This window comes from Schistocerca serialis, unplaced genomic scaffold (assembly GCF_023864345.2).
Source record: "Schistocerca serialis cubense isolate TAMUIC-IGC-003099 unplaced genomic scaffold, iqSchSeri2.2 HiC_scaffold_1420, whole genome shotgun sequence".
In the NCBI taxonomy this organism is placed as follows: Eukaryota; Metazoa; Arthropoda; class Insecta; order Orthoptera; family Acrididae; genus Schistocerca; species Schistocerca serialis.
The window spans coordinates 6,750,549-6,772,661 of NW_026047648.1; the positions used below are offsets into that span (position 1 = coordinate 6,750,549).

At 41.8% G+C, this 22,113-nt stretch overlaps 1 protein-coding gene across 1 annotated transcript in view; it reads left to right on the forward strand.

Annotated features, from left to right (window-relative positions):
* The window catches only part of LOC126443040 (neuralized-like protein 4), a 279,279-nt gene extending 272,256 nt beyond the window's left edge, over positions 1-7,023 (forward strand). The window contains 2 exon segments of the mRNA XM_050090885.1: positions 5,007-5,124; positions 5,806-7,023. Of these exon segments, the coding sequence (XP_049946842.1) occupies positions 5,007-5,124; positions 5,806-6,034 (347 nt within the window). The 3' untranslated portion in view covers positions 6,035-7,023.
* The last annotated feature ends 15,090 nt before the right edge of the window (positions 7,024-22,113 follow it).

Genomic DNA, 22,113 nt, shown 5'->3' on the forward strand with positions numbered 1-22,113 from the left:
TTGATACACGTTCAATTACCTGAAAGTTCCTAAATGCAATGTGACATATACCGTACAGTTAAAAGGAAGTCACGCTCGATCAAGGTCCGTGTCACTTTCCAATTTTAACCAGACCTAAGGTTTGAGAAAGGAAAGAAGATAATAATAATACAGAAACTGAATTTACACATTTTGAAACATACTTTCTTTACTTTTCCACACAGTTGCCTTTGACATCGAGGCATTTGTCGTATCTCGGCACCGATTGTCTGTGCCTTCTCCGTACCGTACGGCCGCCCGGCTGTTCGACCAGAACGGGTCGCAGGGGCGTCCTCGGGTCTTCGCGGTGTGCCGGCAAAGTGCTCTTTCGATTTGGGAAATGGTAAACGATCTGACAGTGTCGGGTCCGGAAGGTAGGATGCTCGAGGGTGCTCCGCCGGAATCGCTCGAGCGGCGAGGCTCGTGTCTGCCGGGCGGTGTGCGGGTGTGCACTGTCGTGCGACAGAATAGTTTCCCGCGAGAGCTGGCCTCTTCGGCAGTTCCGGACAGCCTGGCGACAGTGTTGTAGAGTAGCACGGCGTGCGTCGCTGCTTTCTGTCGTGAAACAGAGTGCAAAACGGACGAGTATGACCGCTTTTTAGACAGTTGCTTCATTTGGGATGGGGTACGAGAGACCCGTGTCTCATCTCCTGTAACGATCTAGTCGGCAAACGTTTCACCGCCGCTTTCGTAACACTCCGAGAATGCTAACACGGCACACATTCTCGCAGGTTTCTGGCTGTACGTGAGCACGTGTGGCCCTCTGCTTGCACGGGGTTTGCGGTACCTCGAGTGCCGAGTCACAATTTCGTGCGCAATTGAATGACGACCTCCCTGACACCGGTTACGCGAGTCGCTAACCGATATTCGTCTATCCTCTCGAACGGTGCTATCCGCCTCGTGTTTTGGCCTATCTTTGGTGACCGAAGTTTGCCCCGACCTATCTGGGTCGTGAACGTACGTTCTCCCATTCTTAAATGTTACGTCCACTTTCAGACACTGTTTGCATTCCTTACACTTCACCATAAATGGCAACGAGTCTTCGGAAAAATTTACTGGGTCTAACATTATCCACCTGCAGAAAACAAATAACTCCTCGGCAACTCGCACACGGTGGTATTCGCAGTGGCCACAGTTCGGGACGCAGCTGTCTCCGACGAACCGCGTGGTGAGGTCCGACTTACGACTCTTGCGGCAACTGCCTGCGTCACACTTGGCGCCAGAAGCCGACGGGGGCTGCCACGAGATGGGCAGACGGACTGTGTGTGTGCAAATATTCTTTGCTTTCTGGATGGTCCTTGTAGTTTAACTTAATGTGGTACACTTAATATGACTAGACTTTATGAAAGGCTACTGTATTACGCTGACAGTTGTAATTATAAAATAACTTTGAGCAATATATATTTAATGATTTATACTATGTCTACGCTTATGTTGTGTCTGTATGTTGCATTACACTGTCGTTGAGACACGCACGCGTGACTGAAGGGCTGTGTAACGTAATGTAGACAATGTGACATACGGAGGTCTGGCTAAGTCCAGGAGGGATGCACGGATAGCCAGAATGGTCGAGGTGACCACTTCAATAAGCAGGAACTTCTGCTTCGACTCGTCGTCTGGCGCATATTCCTTGTGTCCGGTGCCGATTCCGTGTGTCACTAGCAAAATATGCAGCTGAGAGCCATATCCGCGATTTGCAACCTGTTCTGTAATTACATTTTATAAATTGTGGAAATATCATGTAACAGCTTAAGCTGCTGTTAAATTTATTCTTTATTGTCCCAGCAATTTTGGGCAAAGACTATTATCGAGCACAGATTTTTGTTCACAGCAAGACTTGCATACATACATACAAACATACATACATTACATTACTTTACATAAAAAACCCAACCAGAAGTATAAAAATTAAAAATACTTTTTATTCACACAAAAGGAATCACATGACGATACATTAAATAGAGATGCCACATTTTTGACGTGTTTTCGTTATGTGTATATGTATGTAACTGTTTCTGTAAACAGAAATCTGTGCACCATAATGGTGTTTGACCAGAGACAGTCATACAATAATCAATAAATTCAACAGCACTTAAGATGTTACATGCTCTAATTTCTACACTTTGTCAACTGCGGAACACGATCGACAAAAAATATTTCGTTACTGTTTCTGTTTTGTTTATAATCGGGCAATTTTTGTATAAACATTTACTAAACTGGATTGTAACACTGATAATGTGTGTCAAACATTCTAACAACACAGTGAGAAAAATAGTAAAAACGAAACAATGCGTACACACAGAATATCGAATACAGTGACCGAAGAAAGAAAATTGCGGCACCGAGGAGGAGTCGTGCGACGTGAACAAAAGTTTGTGGGCACGTTTCTACACCTGAAAGGTAAAGTCAGTCTCATAAAGGAGGCGTTAGTAATGCCGCTACGAGGGTGCAAATCGGGTTCGCTTCGAATACGTGTCGTCGTAAGCACCGGTTACCTTCGATATCGGACGTGGCGAGCCGACGTTAGTCGTGAATGGCTCTGAGGCGACAAAGCTACCGTTATCCACACCTCACTCGGTGCGAACGAGGTCTCGTAATAGGGCTACAGGAAGCTGGACGTTACCGCTGCAGTATTACAGAAAGACTCGGGAGGAATGTAGCCACCGTACACGACTGCCGGCAGAGGTTATGACGACAGGAGGAGACCCGGCTCCGGATGGCCGCATGGCACTACCGAGGGGGGAGACCGTCGCGTTCGCATGCGGCCCGAGTGCACCGTACTGCAGCTGCAGCGGCAATCTGAACAGCAGCTGACACCACAGTGACACAGTCAACTGCTACAAATCGGTTACTTCGAGGGCAGTTCTGAGCCAGATACCCTGTAGTTTGTGTTTCACTGACCACAAACTACCACCACTTGTGACTCGAGTGGAGTCGAGCGAGACCTCGCCGGAAGGCAGGGTGGAGGTCTGTGGTATTTTCAGAGGAGAGCTGGTTCTGCCTCCGTGCTGGCGGCGGCCGTGTGCCGGTTAGGATGAGGCCGGTCGAGGGCCTGCAACAGACACGTCTGCGTGCCGGACGCACTGAATCGACACTGGGAATTACAGTCTGGGATGCGATTCTGTGGGACGGCAGGAGCACCCGTGCGGTTACCGTATTTACTCAAATCTAAGCTGCACTTGAATGTAAGCTGCATCTGAAAAAGAGACTCAAAATCGAGGGGGAAAAAAAATTATCCGATTCTAAGCCGCTCCTGAAATTTGAGACTCAAAATTCAAGGGGAGAGAGAAGTTGTAGACCACCCCTCCAAATAGAAACAAAGTTGCTCCTTTTTAATATGAGACACAATTTAGGTCGAATGAATGACGATACAGCTACAGTAGTTTGGTTCGAGTCGTAAGCTTAGCACTTAAGCTTTACCAGGTAGCCATTGATATACGTCAGACGCTTCGTCCGTATTTACACGGGTACCCTTCCTTTTTCACGTGCTTTGTCTGGTTTGAATCGATTGCTATATTTTGCTTTGACCTGATAAGTGCCGTTCTCTTTGTTATAGGTGTTTGCGTCACTCTAAGCTGAAAATGCATTACTGTACTGTGTCGTGCATTGTTTGTCGCATTCTGATAATTAGTGTTTACGGCCTGTTGCCGCTCGCGGCACAGCTTGCTTTTGTGCGCGCTACCACAGCTTACAATTTAAAAAAAAAAAGAGAGAGGAATTGTCTCATTAGCGAAACAATGGCAAGAGACTGCTATTTGTTGTTACTTACACTGCTGCATTCTTTGATAATGATCAACAAGAACCAAATAATAGACGGCGTATGATAGAATTTGTTCCGAACGAGAGTTTAGCGAAAATTTTTCTCCGTTTGAAAACCTTTGCAGACGCCTCTTTAGTACATTACATTCTGCACAGATGGTAGTCATCTTAGATTCGTGCTTCATTTATGACTGTATCACTATTCAGCATAAGAGTAAAACGAATATAAACATGACATTATATGTATATTCTTCCGCGTTTGCTGTTGTCTCACTCTAGTTTCGTAGTTTATTGGGCAGACAGGATTTAAATGACATAGCAGCAAACACGAAAGAATACATGGCATAATGTTTACATTCTTCTACCTTTTCTTTTAATTTATTTACTGACGCATAGGTTTTGCCGTCAGTATTTATCTTTGTGCCTGCAAAGCATGCCTGTGTAGCGCTACAATATTAGACGGCAGAAGTTAGTTGCTGCGGCACCTACCAACATTTTTCAGAACTTCCACATACTTTGCACTCGAATCTAAGCCGCACGCGGTTTTTTCGATTACAAAAACTCGAAAAAACGTTCGGCTTAGATTCGAGTAAATACGGTATTCCACGCACCCTGACTGCAAATCCGTATGCCAGTCTAGTCATTCGACCCGTCGTGCTGCCATTCGTGAACGGCATTCTGAGGAGCGTTTTCCGACGGCATAACACTTGATCGCATACTACTGTCGTATTGCTACACACACTAGTGCGTGTCGAACGTCGCCTCGGCCTGCTCGATCGCGAGATGTGTGTGTAACCGAACACGTACTGGGCACCGTCGGACGATAACTCCGGTGGCGTCCAGAGACGGCATTAACCGACCCCGTATCGACTGACCGAGTGCGACGGGCACGGGACTCCGTCTCACGTACTGACATGCAGAACACGTACCACACAATGCGTCCACTTTTGCTTGCTCGCATTCGACGTTCTGCTGGTTAAACCAGTTATTAATGTACCTGCATTTCGCATTTGCAATGCCTTACGTTCATCACTTACATATGTTACTTAGACAGTGGTATACTCTCGAAATTACGTTACTCTACATTAATTATTTATTGGTGTTCTAATTTTTTTTGTTTTTATGTATTTATTTATTTTTTTATTTTTTCCCCCCCCATTAGTGTACAAGACGAGGTGTAGAAATAGTTTTCCAAACTAATGACTCCGTTTTGCTTTGGCGGTGGACAGGTGAGCTGGGCCTGCAGCGGATGCGGGACAAGTCGGACTCCGAGGGCTCGCAGCTGGTCTTCTCTCCGGACATCCGGCACGCCGTCAGCAAGACGTTGCCCTGCCGCAAGAAGTCAGAGTGAGTTTTGGAGTGGGCCGCGAGTGAGTTTTGGAGTGGGCCACATTTGTAGCACGAGAATGTCGTACACTTATCCGTTTAGTGCTCGCTTACCGGGTGGGCAGAAACGAGTCGATAGCGAGGTCAGAGCCGAGTGGGGGACTTCGAATTGGGCAAAATTTTCTGGATATCCTAGGATAAAGGTGCACGGTTGAGGAACTGTGGCTCTAAAACGGCAGCGAAATGGGGACAGGTACGACGTGGAAGCCCGTACATTGAAACCGATCTCCCCTGCCTCCTGCCCCTTATACAATGAAGACTGTTACTTACTAAATAACTGAAGATAATGGGTTCGACTCCACATCCTAGCGAGGCAATCGAGCTGAAAGGGCAAAGGTTTGATAAAATTTCAGTTGCGATCTGAAGACCTTGCTGTCTTGCACGGACACCATTATCGACAACAATCTCATCACCATTCTCAAATATGGCTATAGTCATCAAATGTTGTCATTATCATCATCACGAAATGCCATCGTCGTGGTCATCACCCTCATTAAATCGTCATGTCGTCATCATCGCCCTCATCGAGTCATCCTTATCTCGTAGTCATCCTCCTCAAGTTGACATTGGTGTTATCGTAATCATTATAATCATCATCGAGTCTTCATCACTCGAGTCGCAGTGCAATTCTTCTCCTCGCAGATTCCTGGACCCCAAGACGCGGCAGCGGTACCGTGCGTGGGCGGCGTTCCAGGTGCTGGTGCAGCCGGGGACATACAAGGTGTCGGCTGCGCGGGCGCCAGCCCAGGCGGAGGCGGAGGAGTGGGTGACCAAGGAGCGCGGCACGACCGTGCTGTCGGCGCTGCTGCTGCGGCTGCGCCCGGCCGACGACGACGCGGCGCCCGCCACGTCCGCCGAATGCCGCGGCTGAGCCGGGCCGTACTGCGCTCCGCTCTCCCACTCTCGCCGGTTTACGCTTTCTCCTTTCTGTCTTACCACGCCAGTATTTGCAGACGCCGCCCCTCCCGACAGGGCACGCCGACCGTGCCGTCGCGCGAGGCTAGACGTGTGGCGGGGGCGGGGTCGGCGTTTAGCTTCCGGCCTAACTGCAGTTGCTGCGCTCGCCTGTACGAGCACGCCGAGCGCTCCGCCTGGAGGTGTGTCTGGTGACTGGGAAGACCGGACAGCTGAAATACGTACCTCGATGCCTCGATACGGACTCGAACTAATGAAGAGTGAGGTATGACGATCCACCCCCGCCCGATTCTCTCCCACTGAACTGTGCACGTGGAAATGTTTCCTCGTCATTCGATATACGTCCATAAGGGTCTCTTATAATTTTGTTTTCGTGTGCCTCTTTACAGATTTACGATAAGAGACATTATTTAAAACATAACGCAGTTTACTAAAATGTAGACTTTAACGGCCGGAAATATCGTGTCCATTATAATTATCCGGGCTGTTAAGCTGTGGTCGGTTGACGAATTCTGTGTCAGTTCCCAACGTTTCGTCTCCGACTGCGGGAGACGTCTTCGAGGGGGTCGGTAGCTCGCTACTGACTGAGCCGGTGGGTGTGTCGGAGCTTCCGTCGAGCTACGGACCCCCTCGAAGACGTCTCCTGCAGCCGGAGACGAAACGTTGGGAATTGGCACAGAATTCGTCAACCGACCAGGGCATAACAGCCCGGATAATTACAATGGACATGATAACACACTTAATGAACAGCTAGAAGGCTTGAAGGGTCTATATGAATGGGAAGACTGACTACACTTTTCTAAAAGGTGAGAAATGTATGACTTAGTGTGTTAGAACAGAAGTGGAAGATATATGCCCTCTATGAGTTTAGAGAGAGATACAAGCACACCAGCCTAAAGAAAAAAAAGGTGTGCATGAGTGTGGCCTGCAACCCCCCCCCCCCCCCCCCCCCTTCGTCACGCGCACACACACACACACACACACACACACACACACACCTACACCTATGTACACACTTTAAATTTTTACACGTATTACAGTAAGAGAGAGAGAGAGAGAGAGAATGCATAGCAATATCTGCCTGAAGGACTTGTTAAATTGCATTTTACTTCGTCACCCAGAAGTTCTCATTAAAAACAAAGAATCTTGTATAAAAGATGACGGTAATTAGCCAGTTTGAGGTGTCCCTAATGTATTGGAAGACAGGGTGTATTATTCAGTAGTTGACAGTATTACGAAACGGACAGATTGCTAAATCAAATAGATTCTCATTTTGATACTTTCATTTATTACGTAGACACGTGTAATTGTGTTCTCCCGAGAGCTGAGACTAGTCTCTCACTAACAGTCGACGGCTTTCAGTTCCTACGCTTAATACTCGTGTAAAATTATAGACGGCATTTTGTAACTGGAGCAAAGCAGCGATCGGAGTAACAGTCTAAAAGTCGAGTAGAGAGAATCTCGATCACGTTTTCAGATTTTTATTCACCAGCAACTAGTTTCGGCCATTTCCTCGGACCGCATTCGGGCTTTTCTCCACCGTAACGGGTGCCGGTGGCGGCAGACAGAGAGAGATCCGTAAAAGTGAGGATCTCGCCGTAGTCCGGCCGGTCGGAAAAATTAGGCACCGGACATCGATAAGAAGTCATTCGTAGAGGGCAACTTACTGCAGAGGTACGGGTGCCGATAACTGAAGTTCCGACCGCGGGCCTACGGCTTGTGCCCCGTCTGTTCTCCCACACTGTTCTAAGATTCTGTTCCGTCCGAAATATTCTATTAAAATGAAGGGATTTTAATACGTGAACAATTTTGTACGATACAATTATCGTATTTCACTTTAAATTCAAGTAATACGTGCCCACCGATGGAAATTACATTTGTTACGTAACGGCCCACCCTTGTACTTTCTTGTACAAAGTACAGTTCTGAACTTTAAAATAGTCACTTCGCTCACACACGTACGTATTCCACTCCCTTTTCACTTTTACGTACGATCGCGAGAAGCGTACGCATTAGTGTTCCGTCCCGTAAGTGCGTGTGCTCCGGCTCGACCGACTCGCCCGTCGGCACCGACGGTCCCCGGGTGCCGGTGTCTCCCTCCCCGCAATCACTTTCGGTGCCACGTACACTGAAACTGGCCACCGTACGACTGCAAAATGTAAACTGGCGAAGTGCTCCTTTTTTATTACAATTTACCTGCCTACGTGGCCGATGTCACCGACGCGCAGTCGTACGGCGGTTCTCGACTCGGGATCGGCCGGTCCGTATTTTGGTGCCGGAAAAAGTTTTCGGCGGCACTATTTTACCGGCGAAGGGAGGAGACGTGGCGGTGTGACATTTCCGATCGCCAAACTCTGCACCTGTGTCCCGGTTTAAATACCGAACCTGTGCACAGTGTCTCGAGAAGTGACGGGTATGTCGAGTTCGGTGGCCTCTTCCGTTCTGTTAGGGAGGAGCGGGAGGTGTGCTGGCAACGGCCTTCACCCTCTCCCTCCTCGCGTCGTGCAGCATAAACACAGCAAAACACACACAGTATTACAAATATTGTGGTGGAGCGTGTTGTAAATAAATAAACAAAAGAAGAAAAACCATTAACAGCTCCACTGTGATGCAGCAGAGGAGTGTAAGGGTACACTCAATCTGTCCAGTATAGGACCAACATCTCTACTCTTAACATCGTCGACAGGTGCAGACAAAAGAGAGCTTTCAGAGTTAGAGCACTGCATGCCGCCTCCCTTTTCCCTCCCTCCCTCCCTCCTCTCTCTCTCTCTCTCTCTCTCTCTCTCTCTCTCTCTCTCTCTCTCTCTCTCTCTCATCCAAACGCACACACACAACACAAAAACCAACCTGTGCCCTACATTCTGCTGGGTGGACACACAGTGCCGGGATTCCACTTCAGCTGGTGGGGTGGCGGTTATGTTGACGAGGGTGAGTAAGAAGAAAAGAGAAAGGGCGGAGGGGAGGGACGTAGGTAGGTAGCAGGCAGGAAGAGAGGGCGGGGGGGGGGGGGGCAGGGGGGGCTGACGGCTCGGAGGGGGACGGCAGGTTTGCCGGCTGGGAATGTAGGGGACACGTGTGGTAGGTGCACGGGCTAGGTACGTGATATACGGGTACCGGAGCCCGTGTCGTACAGTGCATGACGAGCGTGACGACAGGTACAGATCGGAAGATGGTGACGGGACGGGACGACGGGGAAGCGTTGCACGCGGCGTTTCGGGACCGCGGGTCGGTGGAGATAGATGCCGAGAGGTTTACAGGAGCGAGTGATATTTTGTGAGGATATCTCCCGTCTGCACAGCCCAGTAAAGTGGGAGCCCGAGGGTAGGATTCGGACGGCTCGCCCCGCGAAGCGGCCGCCGAACTAGAGCGTCTCGGGCGCGGCACCGCATTGTGCTGCCGGGTGTTCGACTCTGTTCTCGGCCACAGTTTGGCAGTGGCTGCCAGTTGTGGTGGGCAACTCGTCAGCTGCCAGCAAAAAAAAAAAAAAAAAAAAATAAAATAAAATAAAATAAAAGTGCAGTAATTGCAGCAGAGTTTGCAGACGAGATGGCGGCTTTCACACGCGGCCCTAACTCTTATGGGATAGGATAGTCCTGTGACGGGACTGGAGTAGGGCGTACTGGGAGGGCGGATTGGGTAGGTTTTGCACCTGGGTCTTCTGCAGCAATATGATCCCTGTGAGTAATAACCAGACAACATAATATGAAAATTTGATAAAAATGTCACTTCGGTATCTCAAATGCCCGACGAAGTATTAGGGTCCACCGTGACGAGCGGAATACCTGTTACGGATTCCTCACAGACGGAGAAAGAAATTAACAGAAATATGTGTATTGCAACATTCTAACAGAAACACCCAGAATCTCGATCTTCGTTTGTCGTCTCTTCGAGTGGTGCGGGTCAGTTGTGTCCTGCCGAGTAAATGAAATCGGTCATTGTGTCTGAGCATTGGCTGTTTATTTTTTAAACAAATTTTGGAAATTATTCATTGGCCCCGGTAATATCCTCTTTAACTGGAAAGAGTAAAAAGGAATCTGATATTTTGTACAATACAATATTTGCACTTGCCTAGTGTACAAGGCTGCTAATATTAAAGAGAATTTTTGGAGAATCACAGTTGAAAAAATAAGGTTTTTTCTTTATAGATATATGTATCAGCCTGCATGTATCTGCATTTTACCTAAAGATTAAACAACACTAACTCTGTGTCCACAATGTACATCCCAGCGCTTGCACAAGTATGTAAGAGGATTTACCTTTACGATTATTGTGGCAACTTTTCATTTCGATCTGTTACACATTTTATGAGAGATTATTCGTATTCTGTTTCACACTGACTGATGATTAAAAATAATTTGTGTGACATTACTGTCTGAGCCAAAATAGCAGCTCTGTGTATCCTGAAGTCGTTTGTCTAAAGTTGTAACCTATCCTTTGTCAATCTCCTCTGCACCGTGGTAGTCTGATGATCTAATTATCGGCTTAAAGTATTGGTGCTTTGTCTCGAGGTATTTGTCGATTGAATTCGCTGTTACGAAAACTTTAAAACTAGTTGTAATGTAACTTTTGCAATTACCTAGAAAGTAGTTGAATTTGTAAATTTTGTTTCAAACGTGCTGGGAGCATGGAATATGAAATGTTGTGTCTTGTATGTCCATGTAATAGAACTGTATTCTCACACACTGAATCTTTTTTCCTATCTTTCAGCTCATAATCTTTGCCTGCACTACTTTCTATGATAAACATTTATTTTAAATGTAGTCTTTGCCAGTAAACTGAGGCACATACTAAATGGTTTTGCACAGAAACCTAGCTGTTATCTTCGTACGAGGAATACTGTCGAACTTAGATAGAACATTTAGCTTCTGTTATGAGGATGTAAAACAGGGCTCCAATTGTGCTCTCTGCAAAGAACTGAGCTTAGTTTCCACATTAACAAGTAATACTTATTTTCTGGAACATGAATATGGTTTCTAATTTTTATGGATATGTGAAACATAAACATCTTTTTTTAACCACATGTTCTATTGTGCTGATTTGCAGTGTAAGCAAGCACTACACTGTGCTTTATTTAATTCAGTAACTTAGTGCAGTGCTATCCCAATTTGTCTCCGAACCTGTCCCCTCGTACTGTGCCAAGGATATGGTCTGACAACTTGCCTACATTTTCAACATGCCTGTGGCTGTAAGATTAGATTGTGAGCTGCAGAGGGCTAAAAAAATTATTAAGTACATTCACTTCCAAAGGTACATTTTTTTAATAACTTATTTTGCAAAAACTTGCAAATCTTTTGATGCGCACTGTCTTGTTTTTTGTGCATAAGTGTTGCAAAGCTGTATGTAAAATTTGATGTTCAAACTGTGATTTATTGTTAAATACGTCTGTGTTATGTTAAAATAAAGTATTGATGTTAAAGGCAATGAAAACTATTTTGGTTTACACGGACGGTCCACTAATTTGTCAGCACGTCGAGTAAACTATTTGTGATACAGCACATCGAGAACTCCACTTGAATACCGTATTTACTCAAATCTCTGCCGCACTTTTTTTCCGGTTTTTGTAATCCAAAAAACCGCCTGCGGCTTAGAATCGGGTGCAAAGTAAGCGGAAGTTCTGAAAAATGTTGGTAGGTGCCGCCATAACAGACTTCTGCCGTCGAAAGGGTCGAATATATGTAGCGCTACACAGGCATGCTTTGCAGGCACAAAGATAAATACTGGCGACAAAACCTCTGCGTCAGTAAATAAATTAAGAAAAGGTGGAAGACGGGCTTTTTTTCTCCGCTCAGAGTTTCGACCACTGCATTTTCGTACATTATCCAATGAAGTAAATACAAATTCCGCATTGTCCATCTTCGAATGAAGCAGCATTTCAATGTACTACAAAAATCCGACTGGAAAGACTGTTTGGGATGTTTGTCAATATGGCCAACTCTACGTTCTGAATTTTTTTCTATCTGTGGGAAGAGATGGTTGCTAATAGGGACTTTTATGAACTGTGAATCACATGCAGTATTCTCTTCACCATAAGAATAATACGAATATAAACATTTTGCCATGTATTCTTTCATGTTTGCTGCTATCTCATTTAAATCCTGTCTGCCTAATAAACTACGAAACTAGTGTGAGACAACAGCAAACGCGGAAGAATGTACATATCATGTCATGTTTATATTCGTATTATTCTTATGCCTCATAGTGATAACAGTCAGAAATGAAGCACGGCAATTGACTAGATTTTTAAATCTAAGATGACTCTTATTTCTGAGCAGAATGTAATGTACAAAAGAGGCGTCAGCAAAGATTCTCAAACGGAGAAAAATTTTAGCTAAACTCTGGTTCAGAATGTCTTCTATCATACGAAGTCTATTATTTGGTTCTTGTTGATCATTATCGAAGAAAGCAGCAGTGTAAGAAACAACAAATAGCAGTCTCTTGCCATTGTTTCACTAATGAGACGATTCCTCTCTTTTTTTTATTGTAAGCGGCGGTAGCGCGCACAAAAGCAAGCCATGCCGCGAGCGGCGACAGGCCGTAAACACGCGCTATCAGAATGCGACACACAATGCATGACACAGTACAGTAATGCATTTTCAGCTTAGAGTGACATAAACACCTATAACAAAGAGAACGGCACTTATCAGATCAAAGAAAAATAAACAATCTATTCAAACAAGACGAAGCACGTGAAAAAGGAAGGGTACCCGTACAAATACGGACGGAGCGCCTGACGCATAGCAATGGCTACCTGGTAAAGCTTAACTGCTAAGCTTACGACTCGAACCAAACTACTATAGCTGTATCGTCTTTCATTCGACCTAAATTATGTCTCATATTACAATGGACCAAATTTGTTTCGGTTTGGAGGTGCGGCTTAGATTCGGGAAATTTTTTTTTCCTTGATTTCGAGTCCAATTTTTCAGGTGCGGCTTAGATTCGAGTAAATACGGTAAATCTTTGTGGTCATTTGCTGTAAGCATTTGGGCTCGTATCAAAACTTTTGTGGCAATCTGTGATTTTTTAAATCAAATCATTCCGTTTGGTATTAACTTTTCTCTTAAGAAATTAATCTTCCCTTGTCCATTTGTCCCACTGTATCCTCTATTTCGTACCTCTCTTTGTGTGACTTTCTTATTTGTGGATCTGACACAATTAACAAAAGGCCTTCACATAAAATTATATTGCTTGCTCTTTGTGTTCCATCTAAAGAGTTGCAAAGCATTTAATACCAATGCATTGAAAGGGAATGTTATCAGTTTTCAGAACGAATTTTTGCCTTTAATTTGTATTATATATTTTGTCTAAATATTCACTCAGGTGCTCCACTCTATCCGTGTATTCACAGTCAAGATTAACACAGAATGGTTTTCAGATTTTTATTTTCCTCCTTGGCTGTGTGTTCCACATTGTGACTGTATCCAGAGGTCTTAAACGTTGCATTTACTGTCACAAAATTGCTGGCACCATCACTTGTACTTTTCTGCCACTGATGCAGTTACAGGTAACCTCTAATTTGGCTACGATAATTAATTTGAGGCATTCCACTTCCAGTTCTACAGGCATACTCGCGAGCCACTGTACGGGAGGGTACCCTGCTGTAGTGTTTCCTTTCCTCGGGGTTCTGCCGTGAAAATACAAAATAGAAAATCTGATTGGGTTTTGAATTTTGATGGAATAAGTTACAGGTAAGGCGGACTTCGTATTACTGATTGAGATCGTGCTGTAATTTGACTGTGCATGGCAGACCGTGTCGGCAACACTACAAAAAGCGACTGTAAGGAAATAGAATCAGAAATAAGTCGAAATTTACCTTATAATTCTGTTAGAAACGTAGTATTTATTATAATATAGGCAATACTGACCTTACGACTTATCTTAGAAGAAAGATTAAGGAAAGGCAAACCTACGTTTCTAGCATTTTTAGACTTAGAGAAAGCTTTTGACAATGTTGACTGGAATACTCTCTTTCAAATTCTAAAGGTGGCAGGGGTAAAATACAGGGAGCGAAAGGCTATTTACAATTTGTACAGAAACCAGATGGCAGTTATAAGAGTCGAGGGACATGAAAGGGAAGCAGTGGTTGGGAAGGGAGTAAGACAGGGTTGTAGCCTCTCCCCGATGTTGTTCAATCTGTATATTGAGCAAGCAGTAAAGGAAACAAAAGAAAAATTCGGAGTAGGTATTAAAATTAATGGAGAAGAAATAAAAACTTTGAGGTTCGCCGATGACATTGTAATTCTGTCAGAGACAGCAAAGGACTTGGAAGAGCAGTTGAATGGGATGGACAGTGTCTTGAAAGGAGGATATAAGATGAACATCAACAAAAGCAAAACAAGGATAATGGAATGTAGTCTAATTAAGTCGGGTGATGCTGAGGGAATTAGATTAGGAAATGAGGCACTTAAAGTAGTAAAGGAGTTTTGCTATTTGGGGAGCAAAATAACTGATGATGGTCGAAGTAGAGAGGATATAAAATGTAGGCTGGCAATGGCAAGGAAAGCGTTTCTGAAGAAGAGAAATTTGTTAACATCCAGTATTGATTTAACTGTCAGGAAGTCATTTCTGAAAGTATTCGTATGGAGTGTAGCCATGTATGGAAGTGAAACATGGACGATAAATAGTTTGGACAAGAAGAGAATAGAAGCTTTTGAAATGTGGTGCTACAGAAGAATGCTGAAGATTAGATGGGTAGATCACATAACTAATGAGGAAGTATTGAATAGGATTGGGGAGAAGAGAAGTTTGTGGCACAACTTGACCAGAAGAAGGGATCGGTTGGTGGGACATGTTCTGAGGCATCAAGGGATCACCAATTTAGTATTGGAGGGCAGCGTGGAGGGTAAAAATCGTAGAGGGAGACCAAGAGATGAATACACTAAGCAGATTCAGAAGGATGTAGGTTGCAGTAGGTAGGTACTGGGAGATGAAAAAGCTTGCACAGGATAGAGTAGCATGGAGAGCTGCATCAAACCAGTCTCAGGACTGAAGACCACAACAACAACAACAACATAGTCTTCGTGGCTGTGTCTGGAATACTTCTTAATTTTCTTATAGGATGTCCTTTTTCTCATTTTTTGCTGGTCCTCTTGTTCTCCATCCGATGAAAATTTCTTTAAGTTGTCACTGTCAGGATTAATTTATAAATTTGGCGATAACCATTTTGAATCACTACTGAAATAACTTCGTTTCGTAAGATAGTTTTAATTTCCACTTAAAACCTTGTTTAACACAGCGCCGAAAAATACACGTATGAAGACAAGAGAGTAATCCATTAGTTGTTCAAAAACACACCTACGCAAAAGTAAAAAACAAAAGATCAAAATTATTTATAAAAATCGGTCGCTGGCGTAGCGCTCTTCTGCATGCGCAATCATAAATTATATCTTTGTATTGGCGGAGGCGCGGTAGTCAAAGTACCGTTACAATGCCGCCTCTACTGACACGCTCCTCAAACTAGTGTGGCAGTATGGAAAATATATAAGAAAACAAGAATTTTACATGTTACAAAAAATATTTCTGAGCACAATGCTCTTTGCATATCAGTCTCTGTATACAGTCTTTTTGGTGTGTATCTTCTTTAGGAGTCGTAACATTAATGTCTTTGAACTGCGGCGTTTGAATTCAGTTCACATGATTCGTGTTTGCAGTGGAATTAATTCAAACAATAAATGCTTCTATTTTATTGCTCCAATGTCTTTAAACGTAGTATCGGCTTGTGTGTGTGTGTGTACTGCCTGGATCTCTTGCATGTGACTTGAAGAAAATCCAAAGTTTGTGCATTGTGTCAACACGAAATTGTGATCTCCAGCAGTCGAATTTTGGTGGCGTCTACCGGGCTATAAATGGTCAATGAGGGCACAGGAAACACCTCACTGCCTACGACAGGTGATGAGCTTGTCTTTTACACCAACCTGAACACCTGCCGGCTTCCACAACACCACACATTTCAAAGCATATTGACACTACGTAAATATTGCTTGACCAGTGTTCCATCACGTTGGTTTCTTCTTTGCATTTTCAGTTCCATTTATATGAATCATGTGCTACATGCACAAGTCCTTTGCAGCTCATTAACATCTCCTTAAAATACATTTCTTGATATAGCTAGTAAGTACATGAATATACAAATATTTACGATTAATCATTACATGAGATATTTACATTGTTGTCATATAGTACATATACAGAATTAAATGGAAAAATATAGTAAATTTTTACGCTACATTCAATATCATTGTTCTGACATGTGAATTAAATTACATTCAGATTGAAATATACATTTTATTTGTTAGCTCATTCTTTTTCCTTTCTTTCCTTTTTTTTGTTCCTTTCCCTTTCGCTACACTTGCAACATTTTAAAATAATTGTGGCAACTCGCTAGAATATTCAACTTAAAATTCATCTTGCGTCCTGGAATAAAATTTACACACATTTCAAGCTTCAAGACAGCCCTCTGTAGGACAGGTTCATGGGATGGTTGCTAACTACTTCATAAATACTAGTAAAGTTACCTCCTACAGTGGACTACCCAAAATAAAATATGATAGACAAAATACATGTTTACTTAATACAATGTAAAATTTCCTATGCCTAATACCATTTCTGAGTGTGGTGTCCCCACTATTGCTGTTTCTAAGAGTGGTACCCCTCTATTACCGTTTCTAAGAGTGGTACCCCTCTATTACCGTTTCTAAGAGTGGTACCCCTCTATTACCGTTTCTAAGAGTGGTACCCCTCTATTACCGTTTCTAAGAGTGGTGCCCCTCTATTACCGTTTCTTAGAGTGATGCCCCTCTAAATATCTTAGGATCCTACAAGTATGTACATCAGTGTGGTAAGTGTGTGTATATATATATATATATCTAGTTCAAGTCAATCATGTTCCTATAAAGTTTGTGTAGTTGATCTCCTTCCTTTCATGAGTATCAAGCAATATAAATAAATGTTTTACTTAATAAATAAATAAATAAATCTTCTTAGTTCTTGTCAGATAATTGCTGCTGCGTTCCATGCTGTATATCCATTCTGTATTTACCTTGTGGTACCTGTAAAATTCTATTCATAAGTAAATATGTGTGTATGTCTCTCCATACTGTCAGATAATCACGAGTTATATAATGTCAAATATTTCATCAACATGTATAAATTTTTCTAAGGAAGGGATGAGAGTATGAACCGCAACAGAGGACTGACGTTTTGTTTTCTCCTTATTCTCCTTTTATTTAATGGTGCAACAGTTCAGTTCAGTAGATGAGCTTTAATTATGTCATTAGATGACTGCTAAATATGTTCTCTTAAATAATTCTTCCAATCTGAAGTGTCAAGCCTACATAACTCCAAAAATTTCATTACAAGTTCCCATTAGATTAGTGTTAAAGTGTTATAGATTTAAATCTTCTGGTATATTTTCAGAAGTGGCTGCTGTAAATAATTCTTTCCACATAAATCTATACTTTCACCTTTAGTTATAAGAATATATAAGACATCACATAAGTTATTATCTCAGGCATACCAATCTTTCAATAAATAATATTCTTTCACTACTTTCATTCTGTATTCCACGAGTACATGTGATATAGCATTCAAATCTAGTTTCTTTGCTCTCAACATATTCTCAATTACCCATAACATTCTCACCTATCCATTATTCATTCTTCACAAATAACATATACTTATTCCTCAGCATTTTATATATATTTTTTCCTGTTATTCATCATCACTTACTTTTTTACTTCAACAACAACAATAATAATAATAATAATAATAATAATAATAATAATACCATTTTCTCATCTTATATTCCATTTAACTCTCTGCATATTACTATTTATCCTCTTATTAAACTAAAATTACATTCACTCATCTCATTCAGTCACTCACATCACTCATATCAAAATTACTATTATCACATGCGTCCTAAAGAAAATAATTCTGTTCAGTTCTCTGCCTCCTCTAATGTGTATATGCCTCAATAGCAACTCCTCTTATAACCAAATATCTTATTAGCTATTGGATGGTTCACATTGGTTTCTAGGCTTACCTGCATTCATTAGATTGTAAGTATCTGTATAACTTAAATGTAGGCCCATCATAACTGTATATCATATTAATTATCTTCTTCTTATTAGCTAACATTGTACTGCATGTATTTTTTCAAATGTCTGTGTGGATGTAGACCTCTGTGTTTATGTGTTAATGGATAATCTAATGAATAACAGCCAGGGTGTGGAATATTTGCAATTCGGTATGGTCCAGAGTATAAGATCTGCCATTTCCTGTTTAAATGTTTCAGTTTTGTGGGTTTAGGATGTGTTCTTAGTAAAACTAACTCATCAACTTGAAATATTTGTGCTTTCCTGACACCTCTGTCATATTTCTGCTTTCTTTCCTTAGCTTTGTCACATAATGTTGTGTAAGCTTGTCTTACCTTTTCTTCTTAACTAACAGGATTTGTTGTTGCTGTAAATTTAGGTAGAGGGTCTGCCAATTCATTTCTTTCTGTTTTATCCATAATTAATTCGGTTGTTGTTGTTGTTTTTTTTTTTTTTTTTTTTTTTTTTTTTTTTTTTTTTTTTTTTTTTTTTTTTTTTTTTTTGTGGTCTTCAGTCCAGAGACTGTTTCACTTCCATACATGGCTACACTCCATACGAATACTTTCAGAAATGACTTCCTGACACTTAAATCAATACTGGATGTTAACAAATTTCTCTTCTTCAGAAACGCTTTCCTTGCCATTGCATTCTTAATCGCTTCAAAATCTGTCTGACAGAACTCTGTCCATTTCCAAATATTATTTCTTTTGAGTAAAGATAGAAGATGTGGACTGTTAAGAAGGTGGTAGTGTACAAATTTCCTGAAGAAAGAAGATAGACCAAGAAAGGCTTTGAGTTGTTTACGATTCTGTGGGGATGGAAAATTCTTAATTGCATCAATTTTTCTGGAGTCTGGATAAATGCCTTCAGTTGATATGATGTGACCAAGGAATTTGATTTCTCTCCTCCCTAATTTCGTCTTTGATAAATTGATAGTGACACCTGCGTCAGAAAATTTAGTCAGAAGTTGCTTCAAAAGATTTACATGTTCTTCCCAAGTAGTGGTGGCAATGACAATGTCATCAATTTGCGATAACAATTGTGGTCCAAGAACAGCATCTAAGGCTTCAATAAATACTCCAGCACTCACTCGTAGACCAAAGGGTAGAACACAAAATTGATAACTACGTCCCTCACATAGAAATGCGGTGTATTTACGGCTGTTTTTATGGAGGTTCACCTGCCAAAACGATGAGCGGAGGTCGATATTGGTTAAATACTGTACATTATAAAATTTTAAAAGTTGTTCTTTCAAATTTATAGATCGTGTGTTGATTGGGTTTATGACTTTTTGTTAATTTCTCGTGCGTCCAGCACTAACCTTACACTGCCATCCTCTTTATTAACTGCTAGGATCGGACTGCAATATGGTGAATGTGACCTTTCAATGATACCCCAAGCTTGCATTCTTTCAATCTCTTTCAAAACTGCGAGTTTCTTTGACCAAGGAATATTATAATATGTTCTACAGTATGTTTTGTGTGGTTTAACATCCATCTCATAAGTATAGCCTCTAATAATTCCAGGTTTCTCCACAAATACCTCAGCAAATTGCTGCAAAACTTCAGGTAATTCAAGTTCTTGTTCCTTCGTCAGATATTCAGATTCTGTGCATTTCTCATATAAATCATTAGGTTTAATTCCCTGAGATACAGCTTCATTAAAAGTTAAATCACATGTTTGTTGCTGGTGGATACACAAAATGTAACTGTTCAAACTTACCTTGTTTACTGTTCAAGTTTTTACCCTGTGTTAACTCTATTGTCAGTTGTTGTTGGTTTACAGTTAAATGACATTTCCCTTTTCCTAAATCTATCATTGCTTGATATTCATTCAAAAAATCAATCCCTAATATGCAATGCATAACTAATTTGTCTACTACCAGAAACTGTAATTGAGTGGTATATTTGATAATGTGAAGTTAATGAGAGCTTGAAATTTCACGTTCTTTGATTTGTTACCGGTGGCACTTAGAATGTGACAATTCTGTACTGGCAATGTTCGTATGTTCATTATTCGTTTGAGTTCATTATATAAAGACATTGAAATGACACTTGCTGCTGCTCCAGTATCTAACATTACTTCCACTTCATAACTACCAATCATAACTATTGTTATTGCCTGAATAATCTTCTTTGTTTTACTGGTACTATTAAAATCTACATCCTGATATAATTCTTTTTCTATTTTCTTACTGTCATCATATCGGAGAAAACAAATCGTCGGTTCCGTTGCGCTCTGCTCCTTATCGACCGTAACTCGAGCACTTAGCTCGGTCGTCGTTCGTTTTCCGGCAAATTCGGTTGTTGCTGCGGGTTGGGTTCATTGCCCAACTCAATAATATTTACGTCTCTGTCGCGCGTCACCCAGGTATCAGCTGTTTGGTTGTTGACATTACCCCGCGTCGCATTGGGAGTTCCGTTAGGTAGGTATTGAGGGTTGCTTTATTGCATGTGTCGTGGCGGTGGTCCATTGTGATTTCCCTATACATTATTTCGCCCATGACTGTAACTGGTATTGTCATTACTGTTATTCCTGCAATACGTGTTTGGATGTTGTTGTATGTTGCTTCTCTGAAAATATCCTGGATGGTACCTGTTATCCTCTCTTCTTTGATCTCTATGATTTCGGTTCCTTCTTCTGTTGTTGTTATTTTGAATATAACTGTAATTACTGTTCGGATAACCATTATAGTAATAATTACCACTTCCTTGCCAATGCTGCGACTTGTTTCTCCTAATATTGAATGGATTTGTCCCAGTGTAGTGCGAATTGTGGCTTTGAATGTTTTGTTGTGGTGTTGGAGGCGGATTCCAATAGCCTCTGTCATTTCTGTTCTGCGTACGCGAATTGCTTGGATGGATCGGATACAATTGATTGAAATTCCTGATCTCATCTCTGTAAACAACATCTATCTCATCAACATAACTGAAAAAATTCTTTGTTGTCCTCGGACACTCCTATTAATTTATCACGGTAAGGAAATGGTAAGTGGCTTTTAAGTGTTCTAATTACGTCTGGTAAATCTGCTGGTTTTGTCCAATATAATGTTTTGTCTAGGTAGCGTTCAAAGTATTGATGTAAAGTCTCTTTCTTCGGGTTGTAAATTTCTGGATTGTATACTTCTCGTTTTAAACTTTGTTGTTCTGTGATCGAACCAGAATTCCTCAAGAAATGCTTGTTCAAATGTTAAACATCGTCTTTTCATTGCTGCTCCCCACTTAGCTGCTCTTCCACGTAACAAATTTGTAACATATCGAATTTTATCAGCTTATAACCAATGTCTCGGGAAAATACCGTCAAAAGAGCGGATGAAAACAATCGGATGCACTTTGTCTTTCTCATCACATGAAAATGTCTGCAAGTATCCATGTCGTACTAATGTTTCATCAGCTACTCCCGATGGTATTATGGGTCCTGCATTTTGTGTCAAACTGTGCATAGTATGTGGTGATGTCTTACAGTAATTTTGATCTTGTGGTAGCATTGGAAATGGTTCATTGGGATTTGTGTCACTCATTGGTAATTCTGTTTTCGGCTTTGTGCTGGGTCTAGCATTATTATGATTCTCATTTGTGTTTTGGTTGCCTGTTATGCGTTTTGGTATCACTGACAAACTTGGTATTACATTTTCTTTAAGTTTACGTACCTCTTTCTGAATATTATCTGTTTCTCCCTTTACTTGTTCCTTTGTCTTATCTAAAATGATCTGCGTCATTGTCTCAAACTTCTCATCTAAATAATCATCACATAATTTGCATTCATGTACAAGTTTCTCTGCTAGAGTTGTGTCATTCTTTAAAGATGCTACATCTGCTCTGTCTTCAAGTTTTTCTAACTTTTCCTGTAAGGATTTCTGCTCCAATGTTACATCATTTAATCTGTCTGAAAGGTCTGTAATCGTCAGGTCTAAGTGTTCTTGGTTTGTTTTTACGGAATTGTG